Source organism: Calidris pugnax, unplaced genomic scaffold (assembly GCF_001431845.1).
Source record: "Calidris pugnax isolate Ruff unplaced genomic scaffold, ASM143184v1 scaffold70, whole genome shotgun sequence".
NCBI classification, from domain to species: Eukaryota; Metazoa; Chordata; class Aves; order Charadriiformes; family Scolopacidae; genus Calidris; species Calidris pugnax.
In genome coordinates this window covers 6,466,902-6,490,530 of record NW_015090862.1, presented here as the reverse complement: position 1 = coordinate 6,490,530, position 23,629 = coordinate 6,466,902, and the positions used below count along the sequence as shown (strand labels likewise).

At 36.2% G+C, this 23,629-nt stretch overlaps 2 protein-coding genes across 5 annotated transcripts in view; one reads left to right on the top strand and one right to left on the bottom strand.

Annotated features, from left to right (window-relative positions):
* The window catches only part of PIGB (phosphatidylinositol glycan anchor biosynthesis class B), a 9,377-nt gene extending 8,711 nt beyond the window's left edge, over window positions 1-666 (top strand). The window contains exon 12 of the mRNA XM_014944339.1: window positions 169-666. Within this exon, the coding sequence (XP_014799825.1) occupies window positions 169-285 (117 nt within the window). The 3' untranslated portion in view covers window positions 286-666. The remainder of the gene's footprint in view (window positions 1-168) is intronic.
* On the bottom strand, window positions 614-23,629 carry CCPG1 (cell cycle progression 1). 4 transcript variants are annotated; one of them, XM_014944335.1, is made up of 11 exons: window positions 23,556-23,629; window positions 18,886-18,957; window positions 14,986-15,100; window positions 13,924-14,003; window positions 13,524-13,731; window positions 12,430-12,525; window positions 9,094-9,348; window positions 8,204-8,215; window positions 5,508-5,629; window positions 3,193-4,589; window positions 655-1,406 (listed from the first exon to the last, which is right to left on the bottom strand). In XM_014944335.1, exons 2-11 carry the CDS (start codon window positions 18,943-18,945, stop codon window positions 1,226-1,228), a joined length of 2,526 nt encoding a protein of 841 aa, XP_014799821.1. In that variant the 5' UTR covers window positions 18,946-18,957; window positions 23,556-23,629; the 3' UTR covers window positions 655-1,225. The 4 variants fall into 4 exon arrangements, with proteins under 4 accessions (XP_014799824.1, XP_014799821.1, XP_014799822.1 ...); XM_014944336.1 differs by lacking the exon at window positions 8,204-8,215; XM_014944337.1 differs by lacking the exon at window positions 12,430-12,525.

Sequence of the window (23,629 nt, the reverse complement as noted above, 5' to 3'; positions counted from 1 at the left end):
AGGATCAAACCGGATAGGCACCTCTTTTTCTAGCAGTCTTTCCTAAAATAAAGGATAAAACTCCCAGGGGAAAGTTGAATTGATGGTTTTCGGAAGACTTTGGAACACTGTTCTGATACTCCCAACTACACTTTCTGACTGTGGAAACTAATGTATGTTCATTTACAGGAAATATCATCATTTCTAGCTTTAAGGGGCTATGAGAAAACAGCCACTGTCTTTCACACTCATGTACCTCAAGGACGAGTTGGAAGCCACATCTACGTCTACAGGAAAAAAAACTGAAATGAATCATACCTGAAGATCAGTTTCTAGACTTAAGACCTAACGAGATCAGTTTTGCTTAGCAGTACTATGCTTAGATCATCTTGTACTGCAGACAGGAGAGAGTAGTGAGTCTGAAACCGGGTAAGTTAAATGGGGAAGGCTGATTTTGCAGCCACTGGCTCTCTGGAAACATCTCAACCTCTTCCTGAAGGCAACTTCAGTAGCAGTATGGCCGGGTGGGGGGTGCTTACCTACCTTATAACACTAGAAAAACATCAGGAAGACCAAAGTTACCACATGACTATTTAAACAATAAGAAATTAGACAAGAGTGGACCATTTTTATAGAACTGTACAGCTATGCCAGGTTTGTTTCATAAATAAAGACTTTTACCCACAATGTCTCTTTATTTTTCTTCTACAATATGCAGATATGCAAGACATTTCAAGTGCTTAAATCAGCAAGCTGATTAGAATGCAGCACAGCAAATTCTTCACAATTTAACAGGCTCTTGAACCTCCCCCCCTCCAAAAGACAAGAAGCAAGTGTAAAATTACAAAACACTAGCAAATACATTACCATAATGTAGACCTATTTTTTGAAGGATGAGATGAAGTTAGTATATCAAACATTGGAGTTAATTATTGGTACATTATGCATGACTCAAGCTTGAACTACACTAACGGAATGCAATGAAGCATATTTTTCATACAGGAGTCATTGCATGCCTAGTTTCTGCAACAATACTGCTGGCACCCAAACTACCATCATTTCCAAAGAACACTTAAAGCAACAGTACAGAATATGCAAATTAGAAAGCTTGACTTCTGCCTTTTAACAAAAACGTGTAAAAATCAAATTAGAGAAAAAACTTGCATCTTGCTGCTTGGTTGAAAAAAATTAGTTTCCAGAGATGATTTGAATTATTAATTCGAATCTTATTTTTACCATATATTACTCAATATTTTGGATCAAAGGGTAATTGCCCCAACTCTATTTCAAGATTTGCCATGTATCTTCCATTAGTGCGACCATGTTTATGCCATTTACCTTCTCTTTTATTACGGTGGTGGTACTTCTGAGCTTGTTTTTCATGTCTGGAATTTTCAGTTTGTGTAAAAGAAGGCCTTTTAGGTCGACTGCAAGGAGTAAACAAAAGCTTATTACTACTCTTACGAAAACATCTCTAAAAGCATCTTGAAACACAATCACATTGTCAAGAACAGTTTTTAACATGCTGAGGCTGACTGAAAAGAAAACAAAATTAATATTAAAAAGTAGCCCTTTCTCATGTAAGCCAAATGGGCATAGGGCTTATTTGTTTAAATCATCAGTAAGTTGGTATATCTGAAATAAATCCTTTCTAAAAATAAAAACACTCTGCAGCTGGTTGCCCAAAGTTCTTTTTGGAATAAAACTAGGTCAACATCTGTTTGATTATCCCTACTGTGATGCTTGAGCAAGGTCTCAATCTATTTTTCAGTTATTCTATTATATTCTGCTCTATAAAAATAGTGAAAAGTTTACAGACCCTTAGGAAAGCATGCTTTGTGTTATAGGCACTTCAGCAATTTTCATGTACAGTAAGTTCATTTACACAAAGAGAGGGGGCACTGACAAGTCACTGTTGCTCACCTGTTGCAGTTTTTGATGCAAACAGTCCCATTATATTACATGCTGTTACCATGTGACTAGCGTCTCTACCCTTTTGCTAAGCTAAGGTTATTTTCATCCTCAGTATCATACAAACTTCTGTATAAAGCTATCAGTAAATGAATTTGAAATTCTGTTTTTCTGCAAACAGAACTAAAGTGCCCAAAAATTCAGTATTTAAATTAATGAGATAAAAACATAAAATTATGCGTTTGCCAAAACTACACATTAAAAAGGCTGCTTGGTAGCTGGTAATAGGAACATTGGTTCAACTTCTGATAAGAGAAAGTACTACCTCACAAAATACTTAGTAACCCCAAAGTAGTTAAGTATTCAGACTTCCTGCTGCAATAAAACACATTAAATAATAAACAACAGAAGTCCAAAACAGAAACCTGATGAAGAAGAACTGGACCTTGATCTAAATATTATGCTTTGCACTGAATACCAGCACAGGGAAAAGCTCTGTTACATCTACAAGGACAACTTCTTCTGTACTATAAATTAGCTAATATATCACATTTTTTCTTACCTGATCAGAATAAACATTAGAGACTATGTAGTTGATTTTGTAATAGTAATGATATAAAAGCCACATAAAACGTATACATAAGTGTTCCAGAAAGAGCAAGTTCCACACAATATATTAAGGCTCCTTGCTTAATTTTCTTTCACCAAAGTCTATGTGGTGGAAACAGTCCACCATATATCTAGCTCCATTGGGCCAGGCAGGCAGCAGACCTCAGCTGCTCTGTAGAAGCCCTGAGAATATCAGTAGATACAGGAAAAGCCAACTGAAAAGCCAGCACGGAATATACCTGCCAGAACAGGACTTTTGAGACTGCTCAAATATATTCAAAAACCTTCTTATTCAGGGAAGGACAACAAGGAAGTCCTAGGTAGTGCTTCTCCTGAACTAGTTACTCATTCCATCAGCTAGGCAATCATAGCTGCTCAGTCTAACACAATCCTACTTGTAGTTACAGAGTTTTCTATAGAACTCAGTAGAAATATTAAATTGGGCTAAGTACAGTAGATCTGCAGTGCCTCCTAAACTAAGATCATACACAAAATTTATATATAAAGGTACTACAGATCCTCTTTATATAACACAATCTAGTATTTCTGTTGAGTCATTCAGAAGGTCTTTTAGTGTGGATATATGTATATACACATACATGCTAGAAGATCACCTGTTAGAACAAGGACACTAGTTGTCTTTACAAAGACTACTTCATTCTGTTAACAAGTTCAGGAAACATGGAAACAAACCTGGGTCCATATTGGGGTAAATTATCATAATGAAAGTAGTATCTGTAGATGTATTTGTCCAAATCGTCAAAAACCTTTTCATTATTATTTTGGTATTCCTTCATATCTTCCAGGTAATCCTTGACATCGTTAACAAAGTCAGTGAACAGCATCTGGTCATGTATAAATACCCCATTATGAAAAAACTTATTGATGAAACTTTCTAGTTCTCTCCAGTGATGAAAGTTATGTACAACTTGTTGCAAATACTTTTTCATTAGCCGATTAAATTCATCTACCCTGATAGGATCCGATACTCTGTTAAAGAGACTAATGAATTCTTGATGAGCACACTCAAAAATACCAGAGCAGCCCTTTAGGACAAACTGATGCTTTCTATTACACAAAGGATCATTGAGACATTTCTGTGAATCTGTATCTTTTTCAAATGTTGTAAACTGATGTTTTCTTCCATCTCTGAATTCTTTTGGCATGTTAGGTCCCCTGTAATGCATGTGCTTCAGATTTTCATAGGAGTTATGTTCTCGGTAAAAGGTTCGAGCTTTCTTGTTTGCCTCATGTCTTTTATCATTTGACTTCTTCTCATCAAAGATGTTTTTTGTGGTATCTTTGAAGTGTCTGAATGTAGACTTTACAGAATCAGAGAATTTTTTCAGGTTTTCTTTCACTGCTTCTTTAGCCTGCTTAATCTTTTCTTTGTGGTGTCTTACAAACTCTTTCGTGGAATTTTTCATAGCATCAAATGTTTCTTTAACTGAACCAAAAAATGATTCCTTTGATTTCTTTTTAGTCTTATTTTGCCCTTTAGGACCTTTCTTTTGTCCCTTTTCACTCATTTCTTGTTTTTCAGTTTGGTCTTTTGCTTCAACATACAGCTTCTCCCATAAATCAGAGCGCTGTTGCTCGAAGTTCAGCTTTTTTTCTAGTTCTACTAGTCTTCCTCGCAGAATTTCTATTTCTTCATTTTCTCTTAATGTATCATCATCAGCACTGTCAGGTGTTTGACGAGAGCTTAACTGTTCCAGTTCTTTTTTTAGAGCTTCTGTAATGTGACGTTCTTTGTCCAGTTCTCTCCTTAACATCTGTGCCTCTGCAAAAAGTGTTTCCTTTTGCTTAAGAAAGTTGTGGTTTCTTTGCTTTTCCTCTTCCAAATGTTCCCGTAGTTTCTGATTTTCCATTACAATAGACTCAGTGCTAGTACCTTTATCTTCTAAGTTTCTGATTTGTTGTCTTAGCTTTCTTAATTCTTCCTGAAGTGAGGCCAAAGCTTTTTCTTCCTTCTCTAGAGATTCTCTTAAGTGCTGATTTTCTGCAGCAAGACTTTTTTTTTGAGATTCAAAGGATTTCTTCTCCACCTCAGTAGAGGTCAAACATGTGGGAAGATCTCCCTTGAGTGACTAATACAAACAAAAAGAAAACAAGCAAAAACACTTCAATTAGAACTGTTACAATTTCAGCTAGAAAGATGAAAGGCCACAGTAGCCCAGACAGTGTTTACTTATAATTTTGGATACAGTGAAACACATTGCAGCAAGATACAAAAATAGCGCTAGTTTGTTTATCTTGGATATACAAACAAACACTTTCTTGGCAACAAAGACCACGTGAGAGGCTCTCCATTCCAACCACAGATCATCACCCCTCGCTTATATTGGTTTCAGTAGCTGAAGGACAGCAAACCGGGTATGTGAATTGATCCATCTTAAAAGAAAGTTAAAACATCTGTGTTTACTGTTGATTGCATTCAGCAAACTGGGTTTAGAGGTTGCAAACCCAGAAGCAAGGGGATTCAACAGCTGGGGCAGAAAGTGAGGAACTGATTCTGAACCAAATTTGCTCCTGAAAATACATGTTCATGTAACTATATCCTAAGACAAAAGGATCACCACAGTCTCTTGGCATCCCTGACAAACTCTAGAACCAAACCTATTGAATTATGTTTAAATGCTGCTATCAGCAACATAAAAGAAAACTAAAAAAAAAGGAACTTGTAGGTTACCAGCATGTTCTACTTTAGCTGCCTTCATTAATGATAACCTGGCATTATGTCACAGGGAAAGAAACAGTCTCTGTGTCCACCTAACTCCTAGACTATACACATAAAACCCAGTATGTTTAAACGCATTCTAATAACAAATTTGATAAAAATACAAAATCTTTGTCAAGAATTCAGGGAAAGAAAAATTACATTCTCAGAAATAACTTCCTAAAGAAAAAAATGTAATGGATCTGTGAGAGAATTTAATCTCACTTCGTGTAAATTGCACACATAATGACACAATAACCCAATGACTTCCAGCTAAATTAATACCTACCCCCACTTTATGATTCACGCTTTCTCCTTGCTCTTGTTGGCACTGGTAAAGGTCATCTTTCATATCCTTTAATTCACGTGTCTTTGTCACCAGCTGCTGACGTTTCTGGACCTGTATTGTACCTACAAAGATAAAAAGTTTCTTTTGATAGTCCGACTTACATTAAGTAGTTAGAGGAACAGACTAACTGTAGCTGTAACAAAATAAAGACCATAAAACCAGATTGTTACATACTGATTTTGTTTCTTCCAATGATAAGCAATTTCTCAAGAAGACACCAAAATTTGCTGTCTTTTATTTGATAACAAACTAAGGAATTTTGGAACACTATATAGAAGTATCACAAAAATCACGAAACAACTAAAGTGATGCAGGAAGGAGTATGTGTGATTTATTTTTGTCATTTTTTCAGTAACATGCAAGCCAATCAGGGTAAAAGGGAGACCATCCATGCACTGCCCATTTCAGAATTACAACTTTTACTGTTAAGCCAGGTTACATGAATAAGAGGATCTTAACACAGTATTTATACTTTCATGCAGGAACACCATTATTATGCACTGCTCACAAAGCAGCAAGTATCTGCAGGCCCTGTCTTGTCCCACTTATCCATGAGTGAAGAGTAAGCAAATATCCGGCCTTTCAATTGTCAGATAAAGGCTGGGACACACTAGTTTTCTGAAAAAGATATCTTCATTATACTAGCCACTAATTTTTTCCCGTCAAGCAAAACTTCTTTATGGGTACTTCCCTACCTATACACATGTTCTGTAAATCCTAACACTGATGTAGTTTTTATTTCTTTGCTTTTAAAATTATCTTGAATTGACTCCACAGCAGATGTCAACCGCAAGTTTTAAGTACTTCTTTCAAAACCAGTGAAGCATAGGCAGATTTCTATTCCCATATTTAAAGGGAGCGGGGGGGGAAGTGGAAACATATTATTAAACAGAAGAAACAGTATTACACCAAAGAATTTTTTGTGATCTCAATTTCTATTTAATATATTGTCAAGTATGAACTTCAAGACAGACAATGCTCTACTAAACCAAGCTGAACCTCAATAGTTCAATTCAGCTAAGGGAAAGAAACCTTTTTACAGCAATGATTTTAAGTTTGTAGAGTAATAATAAACACTTGTTGGAAGCACAGATCCTTGCATAAGTGAATTTAAATATACTGACAGTAAATTTTTTTTCATATCTATGTTTTATAGATACTTCTGAAGAAGTCGATTGACCCTAAGAATTTGAAGACTGCCTCTGAAAAATCATCATTTAGTGTAAAGGGTTCACGTTAAGAGGAACCTGAACTACAGAGAAACTGTAATTTTGAGAACTCAAACTGTTTCTCTGCTTATCAAGAATCATAACTTAGATTCAGTAAGCAAAAATCACATTTAGCAACACAGAAGGGGTACCAAAGTCACTGAAAATGCTTGTAGTGAGGTACCATTCCTCTACAATTGGTTTGTGTTTCCAGTGACTCTAAGGCACAGTATCCTTCAGATTCTTTACGCAATCTATCCAAATCCCTAACATTACAGCAATATTTCCTTTTGCAGATTCTGGTTAAAGAAAAAAAATTAAATATTTGAACGTCTATAACGAGACACTCTTCTGACAAGCGATTCCTAACTTTAGCTTTTCCAGTTACCTATTTTCCTGGAAAGTTTGCCCTCTTTCAGTCTCATTCCTAGAGCATCATAAAGCCAGCTAACTCAGTTTAATACTGATTAGGATACAGTTACTGATTAAAAGCTAATCCTAGTTGCTTTCTACATCTTCAAGAGTCTTAAAGGGGTCCTGGAGCTCTAGCTAGAGAGAAAACACTATTCTAACATCTCCATCCCCCCAAAAAAAGTAATTTCATAAGAAGTAACCCTTTCCTAATCTTCTCACATGGCAATTAGCCTAGCACTAAAAGACTGTAGTGGAAAACATTCATTCCGAGTTGAATCACAGAAAATGCAAAGTAGTCTTCTAGGGAGATGATTTTTCTTTTAAAGTTTGTGTTCAAAAAAAAAAAAAAAACCAAAAACACCACACCCCAGGAAAGCAGGGTTTAATTTCCTTTCTAGTGGTAGAAAGATTAGTTATACTTAAACATGAAGAACTTTGACTTGTAGAAGCAAAAACTAAAGCCACAGAAAGTTTCCTCCTTTCTGTTGAGAATGCTGTCAGCACTGTCACCAGCAATGACAATTTTCATTTAGAAGTACAGATTCAATGAATGAACAAGGCAAAGTGAATTCCTTAATAAAGGTATGACCCTGAGTGCAGTTCCAAAATCTATTTCTCATCTGTAGATATCAAAGTTCTTTAAAAGGATAATATTTATCATTAACCCCAATTTAAACACAGTAAAATAATTAACAGAAGTGAAACCTCAAGTGACCACCACAAAGCATTGGTCTAGTCCTGTGCTCCTCTCTCCTTCCAGTATGCCAATGTATATCAATCAGTTTTTACACCAGCTACTGCTAGCTGCAGCTGCTAAATAAAAAGTATTTTACACGTCCGGATTAGTCACTCCTATAATCCCACATACACTAGCAATCCTTCAGACTTTATTTTTTTTTTTACTGTAAGTATGCATACATATATGGATGTGTGTGTACACATACACAGGCACAATTTAAAAAGGAAATCTGAATGCAAGCACATCATCCACAATACATCACTCATGATTCTTACCTTCAGGTTTACCTAAGAACAAAAAAAAAAAATCAGGGTCAAGTGAAAATTAGTATAAAACTCAAAATAAATGTTAAAATTTAGACTCCTAACAATCAGTGAAAATAAAATCTAATCAGAATCATATTCCCAGTCTCAAATTGAATCACTTCATTCAAGACAGCACATTTTGATATAAAACTAAATCCACTCAGGAAAAGTTACTATTAAAAACAAATGTCCTCTATAATTTTTATTGTGACACGTGTATCTTAGAAGATCAGGACTGCACTATGTAGATTTAGATCTGTAATGAGTTCTGATTTGTTAAACGTAGTAACAATCTGTGTGATGCTTAACTTAAGGCACCACATTGAACATGGAAAAAATGCTGCTATCCTGAATTCCCTAAACCATTCTGGAATTGCAAGGACAAATACAGTGTATTTTTCTCCACTGGAGAGAAAAAAATATTGATACTACGAACTCCAGTTAAAAACACACCTTGCTCTTACACTTACCAGGTAAGTCCATACGGGACAAAAGCCTGAAATAGTTCTGTGAATGCTGTTAGGAATGATAAGCACTACTACAAAGTTATTTCAGAAGAACAGATGTGAAAAACGAAGGGTACGCACTGCATTATGAGAACAAGAAGAAAGTTCTATCTGGAAGGGCAACAAAAAATTAATTAATTTTTATTTACTTTATAATTAAAAATAATTAAATACAATAGCACTGCTGAAGGGCCTTCCTATATTATCCATACATTAGCAGATGCTTTTTCTCATTTTTAGATTTAGACTGTTAGCAGAGAACAAGAAATGTAAAAAGTCACAATAGAGTCACAATAAAATAATATTTGTTATGTACAATGTTAATTCTATATATTTTGTTTTCTATAAACTCACCATAGAAGTGTCCAAAGCCCATGCTGATGGCAATCACCAAAGCAAGTATGATGCATCTGTTAAGGCCGCTACTGAACTGGCGTTTGTGCTGCTCTTCTCTGGGAGGTTCAGACTCCGGTTCAGCAGGTGACCCACCCTCACCCTCAGAGCTGGAGATCAGCCTCTTCTTAGCCCGACGTTTTCGTACTGTGGGACTGGACTGATTGCTAGTTTCATCACTACTCGATTCATCGTTGCCAGCCTGAGACGAAAAAACTGAAAACCAACGTAGAACAGTCTTTAAAATGCACTAATTGTTGCTTTAAAATTCAACTCTAGTACCAAAATCCATCATATTTATGCAAAACATATTTGGCATTTATCTTAAAGAACATTATTAAGACCAAAAAAAGAAATAAAAATCTCAGTGTGATAGTTTGTGCTGGCCAATATGCAAGGAATGCTTGATCTCCAAAGTTAAAAAAATCATTTTTTAAAAGGAAAAGATAGAGAATCAAGAATTCAGAAAAAAAGTGTATGGCACTTCCCCATACCTTATCTTCCACTGATTAGACAGTGTTTCTTCCAGACAATCCTGCCTTTTAAAGCACCTACATGTACTGCCTCTGCAAATTCTTGTGAAGTAGAAAGGTTAAGAATTCAGTTTTCCTTCTCTAACAGATCTTGAGACTGATCTATTTAATAACAAGAGAGCAACAGAAAGGCTGGCTAAAACAAAGCCTTCTGAAAGACAGACAGTTTTATCATATTCTCTCAAAAAACTTCATCCTGTCATCTACATACAGCTGCAGAAAAAATTCCATTAAAGTTCCATTAATGTAGTTATTATAAATACCCAAACACAGCTTTGCATTGCAAATTTATTTAACTATGTAGTTTTGTTCACTTTTAATATCTACCATATCCTACCTATGAACATCTTTTCCCACCTTTCACAAAAGCCATTTTCAACCATTACTGTACAGGAAAAGAACCACTCAGGTGCTTCTGTGTTTGTCCGTCCCTAACAATCTGAATCCAAAACGCTTCTGTTACCTGACTGATGTTTTGGAAGATTAAATCAGGCAGGATTTGAGATAAGAACAAATTCTAACCATAAAAAGAATCCTTTATAGCATTTTTGTGAAATGGTATTTATGATACCATTTGTACATTGATGTATCTATGGCCCAAAAGCCATATATTCTAGCTAGGAAAATAACAAGAGAGCTGTAATTGCTTGTTGCTATTAGTGGTACAAATGCTTGCTGCACCTACTGTAAACAAATTTATACAATCCATTATAGAAGTAATGATTATTTAATCTCCCTCCTTTGAAAGCATCATTTTCAAGTGTAAGGCAAATATCAAGGAGAAGCAGTAGCAGGGTGAAAAAAAAGCTTTGAAAATTTATATTCATGTACCTAATACACATGCCTGAAATAGATTCAATGTGATGAATGAAGCCTCCAGCACATGACAAAGTGCTCCTGCTCAGACAGTTCTAAATTTGATGCCTGCAATTACACAACGCTAATGCCTCCTCTAGAAATATGGTTGTTCATTCTCATATAACAAATCATCACTCAAATTTAAAAATATAAATACAGTTACTGTCCTTGAACATTCACAACTGAGAATCATTTGTTTGAGCAGAGCCATGCACACATCACTGAATAGACAAAAATGCCCATCAGTGCTAACCTTTGTCTATAAAAAGCATTACCAGTTAAAATTCTTCACTGAAATTGAATTTGAACTTCATAGAAATGATTGCGTCAACCCCAGAAAAAGTTACCAATTAGCATCTGGAATACATGTCTAATTTCTGACTCCATGGACAAACAACAGGCCAGATAGTGAAAGATAACTTCCCCTCTTACTAAGAAAAAAAAAACCCATTTTAGTCAGTTAGTCAAACCAGACTGAACAAGCAGACATTGCAATAAAGACATATCACTTAAACAGCTACTTGACATGCAAATTCTTAAATTAATTTATATAGCTTGGCAGAAAAGGACACTATTTTAGAATTAGTCATTTAAGCAGATGCATTCTTCTCCAATCCTGGACAATAAAGACAAGCATTCAGATATTAGTCAGGAGAGGGGTATTATTACTAGAATGCAGAGGTCAGACATTACAAAGGATTATACAGGATATACTTAATAATACAAGTGTTATTATTGCTTATTTGGTTTTTTAGATTTTTTGCAACAACCAAAGAAGCTTACACATATGGAATACAAAAGTCATTAAGGAACAAGCTGTTTCTAGCCAAATGGGAAATTCTTTGATACACACTGGACAGCAAAGTATAGGGAAGAAAAAAAGAAGACAAATCAGAAAGCAAAGAGAAAAGGCTGTAGGACAATTAGAGCCATTCATAAACACTGGCAATTTGTAAACAGCATTACCCTTTTGGACAAGAATGACATTGCCTTTCAGCTGCTCTAAGAATTCAGTACAAAGCTGTACTCTAAAATTCACAGGATGAGATGAATGAAACAAAGTGTGACCACAGCAGTGGCCCAAAATTCTAGTTTCTGCTATGATTTTGAAGTGTCAGATCTACACTAGAAAGTAGATGAAGCAACAACGTCCGTTAAGAATGTGATTTTCTTTGACGTTTCTGCACAGACACGTCCAAAGCCCAGATACAGTTTATTTCAGTATATGAGCACTTCTGCTAGATAACTTCATTCATGAAGCAATATAAAAACATTTCTGTTTGCATGGTGAAGACAGCCTAAACAGGAATTGGATTGCAAGTAGAAGTGGCAGAAAATCTTTGTGGAATGTTTTAGTATCTATATTAGGAAAATCTAAAGCTCATCCTTTTCCAACATAATAGAAATCTCAACAAGAAGTGGGTGGCAAAGATTTCCATTGCCAAAAAGAGGCATGAAAATTTTGACTGCTGTAACTTTGGCATTTCAAATAAATGCAAAAGTATTCCAGACATTTCTATAATCCTCCATCAACCAAATACACAGCACTTTAGACCATGCTGAAACCAGCTTAAGTTAGAAGGAAGAAATTCTTTTTGCCAGTCACACATGGATTTGGAATCCAACAAGAACCATTCACTTAAATGGTCAAGTATACATATTAAAATGTATTGCAAAGCTTACTGATGCCCATTCCAAATGTACATGTAAGTTTAACATTCTTCAAAATAGCAAATAAAACAACAACAGCTTAGCCAAATTCTTCACTGAGGAGTGGCTTTCGGCATCTGTTTGAAATATCAGTACTGTAAGATCAAGTCAGATTGCTACTGATAATTTTAAGAACACTCCATGCAAGCCATAAGCAATCAGCTCTACACAAGCTGATCAAATTTGATCACACCACCTTGGAAAGGAAGACTGCGAGCCACATGCTCTTTCACCTCATTTCCCCATCCCCTTACACAATCAGGAATCTTCCTCAGCTTCTCCAGCCAACTGACTTTTGTGTACAAAAACATGGGGGAAAAAAAACAATTTTAGAACTCAGACCTAAAAGAAAAAAGAAAGTCAACTCAATTTTGAATTAAAAATTAAGTCAAGTCATCCAGAAGACTTAGAGAAGGGAACAGCTTTGTTACAAATCATCACCTGTCACAATTACATGCTAAGGTGTCATTTTCTGATTCTGATGGATACTATACAGATACATGAACCTTTAACAATGCTGTATTCTACTTCTACAACAAAACAGTATTTTAAGAAAAATCCTGCTCTTGTAATAAAGTTATTTGAAAGGTAAAAGTCAGTAAAACAAAAGCACTATAGAGAATAGAGAATACAGAAAAGATCACAAATAAGCAGCCAAGCAGAATTAAAAAAGAAGAACTAGAGAAAAGTAACACAACAGTAAGATTTTCTGTTTGCATTTGTTGGGGTTCTGTTTGTTTATTTTTAATAGGTCAAATATTCATATCCTTCCTCCTGAATACCATCCATTGCATTTCTGTCAAGTTTTGGGAGTATCTTCAAAAATTAAATATATATATTTTTTCTATGTAGCTATGAAGGTAAGCAAAAAAATTTTGTACTCATTCTGCTATTAGTCCTCTCCCAATCCTCTCCCAGTTGTTAGTTTTTTATGGCAACTCTACAAAAGCAGAAAAAATTTCCAAGAGGAAACCTACAATTATTCTACAAACTAAAAATCATTTTAATTCTCAAAAATAAACTAGAAATTTACTTTCTATTTAAAATATTTAACACTCAATGGGAGAGAAATGCTTTCAAATAAAAAGATGGCAAACGTATATTTAGACAAAGTTTTAGAGTTAGGGCAACTAGAGTTGTCCTAGAGACTGCAAATACTCAGAACTCTACTCAACAAGAACATATTTTTTTCCCTCAGCACACAAAGAGGGTTCCCTAAGCAAAGATTATTTTCCTCCCAACCCCAGTGACATTTTTGCACACAGTTGCTTAGTAATTTATTGCTCTTACCAGTTTCCAGATGGGAAAATGCATATTGACTGCTGGAGGAGGAGCCCATGTTAAAATCCTCTGAGCTTTGAGCTTCTTCACCATCAGCTGGAGCTTCCTCCTGACTTTGAGTTTCTTCTGGTTTTGGAGCTTCAAGTGTAACAATGTCAGAATCATCGCTAATAGTTCCAACACAGGAGACATCATCAGGGATTTTTTCTTTCTTTCCCTAGGGAATGAGCAATGTAAACACTACTCACATACATTCAATATAAAAAAAAAAAAAAAATTAAAATAGTGATAATTCTTAATACTTCAAAAAAAGGAAAAGTCAGTATCTTTCTTTTAATGCCTTCAAAACATTGCTTGACATTGGCAGAGGGGGCTTACAGAAGCTTCTGAATAACATAACATCATTTACCTCTGAAACTGTCTGAGTTTCCTCAAAAGCAGGGAGAGTATTATCTACCTCTGGTATCTCTCCATCATTGTCACACTGGGCTATATAAATAAAAAGAGGAAAAAACAAACAAACATAGAATTAAAACCAGTAACTCCACATACTATGCCCACTCCCATATAATGTTAAAATATGTGTAATTGTGACAGATTTCTGTTATCTACTCACATCATGTAAGGTTTTCTAAAAATATACTAAATCTCATTTTTAATATGCCTCTAGCAAACATCAGAATCCAATTTGTCATTATGTAATACAATGTTTTGGAGGACACAAATTCAAATGCTCATACTGATCATAATGCAAGTAACCTATGAATGAAAAGCACAATTAGATAAAAACCAACACTATACTGTAAGCTGATACCACAATACATTTGTAATGAAGGTATTTTCCAGATAGTCATGGAGTTTGAGTGTCTAGCCCTGTCTCTATAAGGAGAGGTTACGAATTTGGAAACATGGCCAAGCTCAAATTTAGTCAACTGCACACTGAACCTGTCAAGCCTGCGTTCTCATACCACTATTGAGTGGTATGACCACAAATTGAGTATTATATTTAGCAATTAAAAGAATTGGAAGGATTTTCATTATATTAATATGCACCAGACTTACACTTCCAACTCAAGAAATGCCAACGCAGTGCCACAATGTTATTTTTAGGTGTAAAAGCACTGATAGTTCCTTCCAAAGTACTCTTATTTGATCTAGGACATTATTAAGAAATGTTTAATATAGCAAATTTCTTTTATCAATAGCACTTCTGTGAACTATTTTCGAGCAACACCAGTGCATATTATAACACATCTAAAGTACTGACAAAATGAAAGGCATTCTACTATCTCATCTATTTAAAGAAAAAATCCTTGTATAAAGTTGATGACTGAGTATTTTCCATAACCCTGATGAAGCAGGTACTGTGATAGAGGCCTACAAAGTATACAAACCATTAAAAATACTAATTTTGTGCCAATGCTACAACAGACACCTATTTTATGGAACTGCTCCTCTTTTAATATCTTACCTTGCAAATCAACTGGTTGCTCCTCTTCTTGCAAAGAAACGTATTCTTCTGAAACAAACTCATGGTTATCATTTGTGCTTCCACTTTCTGAAGTCACTGTTTCTATGTCAGAACCCTGGAGTCAAAGAGTTTTAAATGAACATTACAGTTATTGGGTTTTCCATCAGTAAAGCAGAAGGAAAGCGTTACAAAGAAAACAGGACATTAACAATAAAAACAGAAGAATAATAACCTTTAAAACTGAAGATTTTTTAAGTGAAAAGCAAGAGAAATACCAAGTAATTAACTAGAGGGAAACAATTGTTAGTGTGCAATACTTATGACCATGATTAAAAAAGGGCAGAGGAGGACAATTCTAGAAAACAAAGCAATTTAGGCATCAATTCACAACTATGCTAAGTATTTTAAATAATTCTTTTCTATTAGCTTTATAAGACCTATTTATTAAATAGAATTTAGAGAGACAGAGGAGGTTGTCAAATGAGTTTTGAATACGAGATCTAATTCTTGCACATATGCCCATGTATTGTATGTAAATACACCACCCACTCCCAAAAATGGAAAATCAAGAGTATCACCATCAACTCTAGTGAGTACCAGGAAAAAAATGTGTATAACTCTACTCCATCTCAATTCCTCTCAGCAAATTTGAATGGCTGTTTTAATAGTACATCTCTGACACCCGGAAAACACATATTCATACAGTCTCTAAATTGGATTTCTGTCTTTAATCCAGAAAGAAGCCTTAATTATTAGTCAGCTGCCACTCAGCAACAACCTCAGAGTGAAACAGGAACTGAAGATAAAAAATGCTCAGAGATTGCAGGGCACTAAAGCCAAGCAATATGGTTGACAATTCTAAATATTTAAATTTCACATTGCAAATTTTGTTCAAAAGAACTGATAGAACACAAGTAAGGTTATTAGAAAACTATAAACATGCAAAAGGTAACTGAAAAAATACTAAGTCACTCTGCTCTATAAATAACTTGAGCTGTTTTAGTAAACAGACATAGCTATTTTTGCAACAGCAGGTGTGAAATTACAGTACTAGTAATACTTCCAGATCACTTTCCCTAGATGTCTCATTTCAAAACTTAAGCAAACATTCATGTTTTTGTTTTTAAGAGGAGGCTGTACTCCAGGAAGATTAGATACCTCAAAAAGAGTTGCTTGAGATATATTCTATATCACATTACAAAGTTATGTTCCTTTTAAAAATGCTTCAAAAATTAACTGCTTTAAAAAATACAAAGTATTTGTTAAATTACTTCTTTTGACTAAAAAGGTATCACAATTTTAATCTCAACTGTTTTGCAGAAATTCACCACTCAATTATACATAACTTATAAAATCTGAGTGAAGATTTTTTTGACTTGGTTGGCTTTTATAGATACGTATAATCTGTAAAATAACCATCCCAAGTATGAAAGTAAAGCCTGCAATTCACAGCTGAGTGACCCAACTGTTGTAACCAACTCCTAAATCTTTTCACGTTTATTAGATACCTGTAAAGTCTGGCAGCCTGTGCGCTCCTGTATCCCACTTGAAACTGAAGTGAGCTTTCAAAACTTTAGTACCATCACAAGCTTGTAATGGCTTGCCTTTTGAATTACCTAGATTTTCATTATTATCAGCAAAGAGGGGAGTTTGCAGTGAAGGAGGAACAGCTGATCACCACCCATGATCTCTTCCCATTACGTCCTATTTTCCTACTATGAATGAAATATCTCAAGTACTGTTCCTAGAGATGTTTTGGGGCAGGCAACAAGAAGACACAGGCAGCCAATATGTAAGTGTTGTTCCAGGAAAACAGTTAACCCATTTGCTCTGAGAATTCTGGCTCAAGAACCTGCTCAGTTTCCAAGACAATGCTTAATACTTAAAAAACAAAACAAACACCACCACCACCACCACCCCCCCCATATTAGACCCACCCATCAGCCAAGATCTGAAGAGATACAGAAAATCTCAGGACTAAAGTAGGAAAGTATACTGGAGGTTCACACTAACAGGTAGGGCCCCTCAGAGTTTGTGAGCACTCAGGCCTGCCTTGTTCACCGCCAGGGGAAAGTAAGATAAAACGTTAATCTTATCTAGCTTCAAGTGCCTACACCTGAGCAAACGGAGCAAAAAAAAGTTGAAGGCACTGTTATGAACAGGTCCATTGAACAGAGTCAAGACAGCAAGTCATTTGATCAAATGTAAGTGTTGACCTTAGCATAAGAATTACCACTCTCCAGACTCCATTGATTGTATTGATTTAATATATATAATGCAAACTTAGACACCAACATCAGATTCAGACACCTACCCTGCAGACACCTAGGCAACAACGGATCCCATCCCAACAGACCTTGAATTGCTTCACTTTTTTTTCTCCCTTTTGTCTCAAGGTTTATTCTACTAGGAATTAAAAACTACTTTTGTTTTAGTAAAGCCATTGTCACTTTATATAACTAATCAAACATCAGAAGACAGAAAATAAACACACAAATTAAACCAGGGGTACACAGACATAACAGTGACTTTACAAAGAGCTATACCCCAAGACTTGACCAAATAAAGAGGGAATTCTAGCATTTCATCCCAAATAAAAGTATGCCTAATAAATGAATCTATAGCAGAGATCAGAAGATGGACAGAAACACAACTGAAACCACACAAATTTGATAGAGCTCCACTCATCAATTGAGTAAGTTTTAAAAGGCAAGTATTTTGAACCAAGAACAGTCTTTTGCCAGCTCTTTTCATCTGCTGCCACACAATCTACCATCCCAACTTCCTTACACAATAATTAGATTGCTTTTGTACACTTCCTTATAGAAGATATCTCTTCAGTAACAGTTTGCCTAATGGACAAAAACCCCCATTCTCTCAGCTGCTGCCACTAGCTCAGTCCTGCACTGCCATGTGAATTCCTCCTCCACAAGGTGACAACATCCAGATTATTTCTATATATTTTATGCCTTGCGCTCTCCTTCCTGAAAAATAAGGCCAAGGAAGCCCAGAATTCCAGCGCGAACTGCAAAAAACTTGCGCTAAAAGCTTCTGCAAGTCCCTGGAAAACACAAAAGAAAGTCGCTTCAAAACTCAGTCCTTCCCACAGAAGAATCTCTTATTGCCCTCACGGTTCCTCCAGGCTGTCACAGTTTTCAAGATCGTCCAAGCATAAGTACAGCAAGCCCTCATCAATCACTACGTTAAACGCCAAGAAAGCTATTCTTCTCATTCCTGACCTTATAGCACAGGTGTAAGGAGAGCTGCCCTGCCCTGCCATCACCTTCATCTCCCAGTAAACCTAATAAAATGTTGGCATTCCTTTACTCACTGTAGCTTCATAGTAAGGCAGACAGAATGTAAAGACAGAGGGCTGCTCCTAAACAGCAACTGTTAAGGCTAAGATCAGCTAGTTTAGTGGTAGAAAACACCTGGAGAACTCATGCAATCATTTCCTTCTGTCTATTTTTCCTGCCCATTATTCCCAACATTTTTATTTTTTGGAGTGGGGGGAGAGGTAGTGGAAGGAGATTTGGAAGGAAAAGAACTACATTAGCAACAACAGAAAAGTCACAGAGTATGTCAATATCTTCAGGAAAGATGGAACAAAGGAGAACATCTCACTAAAATTCTAGCAATTCCTCAAAGTAAAAACTTTGAAGAAAAAATTATTCTTTTAAATAAGAAAATTTGTATCAGCTATAGTAAAGGATACACATATAATAAAAGGTCTACATAAAACAGTAGATTTATGCTTTCTTATTTATAAATATCTCTCTTCTATATTCTCTGTTGATATGCAATGTCCACACAAAACAAGAACTACGAAGTTGAAATAATATTTTACTGCATATGGCTAGTCTCAACCTGATAGACCTTTATTAATTTGAGATTGGGTACCTCATGATTGATGACGGTCCAGCCACAAGACGAATCACTGTCACTGGAATTTTCAGACATTTTCAAAGTACACTGCAAGCAAAAGTAGACTCTTTTAACATGCGAGATACATAATTTCACTGCTCTCTTGAAAAAAAAAACAAAGAAAACAAATCATAATGTTACAGAACACTACATTAACTCACAAACTGTTACTCTGGAATTGAAAAAAAAAGAAAAAGAGAATAAAAGTTTACAGAAAAATATTATTTTTTCCATATTTCCTATTATCTTTTTTATATTCAGAGCAAAAACAGCTTTGTTAGGTACATAACTATTTTAGCCAGTCAAAAAGCTCTTAGACTAGCTAAGAACAAACAACACTAGTCAATAAATGAATAATTAAAATTTATTTGTAGTGTAATTGTTTAAGACATGTTTCAGTAGGTAAAGTCATTGTTACATGCAGAGGAACTACAGTTTATTCATGAAAAACACCTTTTTTTGGAGACAACACAAAGTAGGACCTTTGGAACTAAGTATCTTCAACTAGGAGGCAAAACAATGTTTTGTGTTGCTTTCACTCCTTTCAACTACTCTTGAAATACTGATTCTGAAGATAATTGAGAGAGTACCGGGAGAGTACAAAAACAGCACAAAAAAACCTGAAGTACAAATTTTACCTTTTACAATGCTACTGGATGACTTGGGAAGTTATTTTAAGAAGAGAACTATCTGCCTGCAGCTGCCAGTTTATTTTTTCTCCTCTACAAGGAATACAGAGTATTCATTATTGTTACACATCCAGCTTATTTTTTAAGTCCTTAACTAACAGAAAGACTTTAAAAAGAAATTTAACACATTTCTTGTTCCTTAAAATAAAAATATATCAAGTTGTTAAATAAAATTTACTAAAGATTTAACTCGGGGGGGAAAATCTTCCCCAAAATAGAACAATTTCCAATCAACTGTGTGTTACGTTATGCATACAAAGTAACAAAACAGCAAAAGAAAAAATGGTTCAATAAAGCTGTCAATATAAACGTTGTTTTATAGAAAAGCAGAGAGTTCTGAGAACTTCAGACATCTGCTTTATTTCCCACACCTAGTTACTTCCAGTAAGAACACAGAGAAAGGCACCTATTTGTTCAAATTTATTTACTCCCTACTTCATTATCAATTCTTTCATCCTAGTTTGTTAACACAGAAAATATACACAAACCTTGAATTAGAACATCTAAATATGCCAGTAAGGCTAGAAAATTTGCACAACAAAATATAAAACTTCCAATTCCATTTAGGTTTCTTAAAAAATAAACATTTGTCTCATATCTCTGCATTATGGTAGCTACCATATGCTTTTCTAATGTAACACTTTTTCCTCAACTTTAACATATTTTACAGATTCCTCCATAAAAAAGGTAATAGTAATCAGGTGATCATCACAACCACAGTTTATAAAGCAAAAATATTTACTAACAATCAACACAGGTATCAAAATTACTGAAAAACTGGATTTCCATTTATTATAAAGCCCCATTTTCAATATGGTTGTCATTTTCCTCTAGATCTATTTTTTCTTTCATTAGCGCTTTTCCTGGAATCTCAGGTAGGGAACATCAGGGTGGGAGGTGGGTTTGGACTGTTTTTTTGTTTGGGTAGGGGCTTTTGTTTTGGTTTTTTTTTTTAAATTCATACTCTTTTGAATCATAAATATATATTTTTTTAAAATAATGATTTCTTTAAAATCATACTACCTCAATCATCAAAAAATAACAAATGCCCAAATGGCAAAGACTGTGTTCCAGAGTTCTCATGAGGCGATAATATCTGCTTGCTGTCATGAAATTAATTTGACCAGGCGTTCAGCAGCAGCAGCTTTCCTTTCAGAGGAAGGTAACTACCAGCACCAGAACTTGCTCCCTATCGGAAACATCACTGGTTACATTGCAAAAACTGTACTGGTGATCTGAAATTATCTTTTAAGAATTCTCTTCAGTATAAAAATATTTCCATTTAATTATTCTACAGTTCAGTGAATAACAGTGACCGTAAGAGTACCAAATTTATTGCTGTTGAAAACCAAGCCTTTTGTGTAACCACAAAAAATACAGTTTGGGGCGAATATAGTACAGGTGGTTACCCAGTCCTTACTAGTGAATTTGATCTCCACTGTGGAAGAAAGTGGTTTCATAACATGGCAATTCCAGTATTAGTGCATATCAGTGCCAGATGAAAAACAACCAAGTCACATAATGCAAATGCTTTAATAGGGAAAAAAAAAATAAAATCTGTTGATACAAGTGCAAGTTTTAACAGCAGACTCTGTGCTGGACATCGTAGTGTCTGTCTTCCTCTAGCTAACTCAGCATTTCATCATTTATCGTGTTCTCCCTCTCCAACTAGATCACAGACTGACAGGTAATTAAGCACTGCATAAAACCAATTCTACTGAATACACAACCATGGCCTCAGGCTCCATGAAGCGTTAATCACCTGTCTTCTGTTCCCAAATGAAAGCTTCAGGACCTAATTCTGTGAGTATTGGCATAATAAAAAAATATTAAAAAAATAAACACAGGAACAAGCAGACAAATAATCATTATTTTCTATTATTTGCTGGCCTTACTTATTTTCAACCAGATTATACTAATACTGCATATTTAACTGCATACAGGTGATCAATATCCAAAATAGAAAAGTTTTTAATATCAAGAAAAAGTATGGGATAAAAAAGAATAATGACAGAATCGTTGAGGTTTACAGATAGAACTGTTAAATTTATCAAAGGTGACAGATAGCTAGCGTAGCATCAGACTGAATGGTATCTCTAGGGTTGCTATATTCCTACAAGCACATTCAGCACACATACATGTGTAAAACAGTTATCAAAAGTCAAGCACTTTATTAATTATCATTAGTTAGCTCTAAAAGAGCAAAACAGCCTAAAAAGCTTAAATAAAAAAAAAAAAACCCACCTAGGTACAGTGTTCCTAAACTTCAATCATTAGCTAGAGCTAATTTCTGTAAAAGCCTATTTCTGTAAAAGATTAATATAACACACATAGTCATAACTAAATCTGAGGTCAAACACAATCCCTTAAGTAAACTGAAACATGGAAAGCTAATCTCAGCCCAATGGCTAAACTGATCTATTCACAAAAGTCTTCATCTGCTTGTATTCTTCACCACCAAGTGAAAAAGACTCACTAAGAAGCAGGTGGCTTTTCCTACCCGCCCAGAGGTGCTAGATACAGTTTGCACTGTCTTCCTGAATGCAAGCTATTAAAAAAACCAAGTTGTTTCAGGCAGGAATTAAACAGACATGAAGACTGCAAACTTCCTAACAAATCAAGATGACGCTAACAGGGGTTCTAGTCCACTATCAGCAAGGATAACTATAGGATACAGCAAAGTATTCCACATCCCCTATATGTCTGGCCAAGCCTGAAGGAAAGATTGAAAAAAAAGAAAGATACACACCCCCCAGACACAGCTTCACTGGTTTGGCTTCTCACTAAATACCTTCACTGCCACTATTTTTCAAAAGAAAGTTATAGTTCACATTCTTCTACACTCCCGTTTAAACTGCAAAGCTGATTCTAGGCCCACAAATGTCCTACACTCACAGTGACATCACCTTTTAAATTTCTATCTAGACAAAATAAATACCCACTATATTCAGAGTTCAACCTCAAAGTATTTTTGTTAGGGACAGATGGAAGAGTGTAGGGAATCAGAAGTGTGAACTACTTCCCTAAGCTTAGTGAAATGCAAACCAGAAGCATAAGGTGTATAAGTTTACAGCCCTATGTATTGTTGACAACGTAACACGTATCACATCCTATTTATCCACTGTGAAGTAGAATAAATACCAGTCTCAGAAAGAATAACCATTACAATAACAGTCTAAACAACTTCTTCCGTCTTCAAAGAGGATTTCCTAGACTAAAAAAAAACTCAAATAAGCATTGACAAAGATGAATAACAAGGCACCGACAGGAATGGGCGTTCTTTAGAGTTTGCTGTGCTGTCATTCCAAGTAAAAACTCAGTTCTCTTCTACAGCAGATTCTTTGCTGCAGAGCGGAAATAAAAACACGTTACAGCAGTATTATACCTCAGGGTTTTGGTGCAGGTTTATTATTTCACAAAGCCGTGTAATTTCTTCCCCAAAGCCACATTCTTCTTGATGAATACTTAGCAACCCCTGAGGACTATTTCCCTGCTATGATTTCCAGCCAGGCCAACGCAGCTTCTGAACGCGGGCCCACCCCACGGCCGGGCGCTCCTCGCCCCGCACCCGCTGCCGCCCTCCCGCTCACACCTGCGGGGGAGCGCGGGCCGGGCCGCGACAGCCACAATAACACCATTTATGAAGAGAACACCTTGCATCAGCCGGGGAGACGGAGGCAGATGATGAAAGAGGAGGAAGCTGGCAAAGGCCAGCGCCCGGGGCCGGCCCGGCGGGGAGCGCTGCCCGCTAAGCCCGCTCGGCCGCCTCAGAGAGGCCCGGCGGCCCCACCGCGCCCCGTTCACTGCCACCCTGCCCCGGCCCCAACGCCCCCCGGGCTTCGCCCCGCTCCAAGTAGCCGCTCCGCGCTGCGGGCCGCCACGCTCCCCGGGTGACTGCGCACCGAGGTCCGGCAGAGAGGCGGCAGCCCCCCCCGTGGGCCCCTCCCGTCGCCTTACCGGAGCGCGGCCCCCAGGGGGGCCCGGCACGGACGAGGGGCCGCCGCTGCCGCCACCGCCGGTGACGCCGTCAA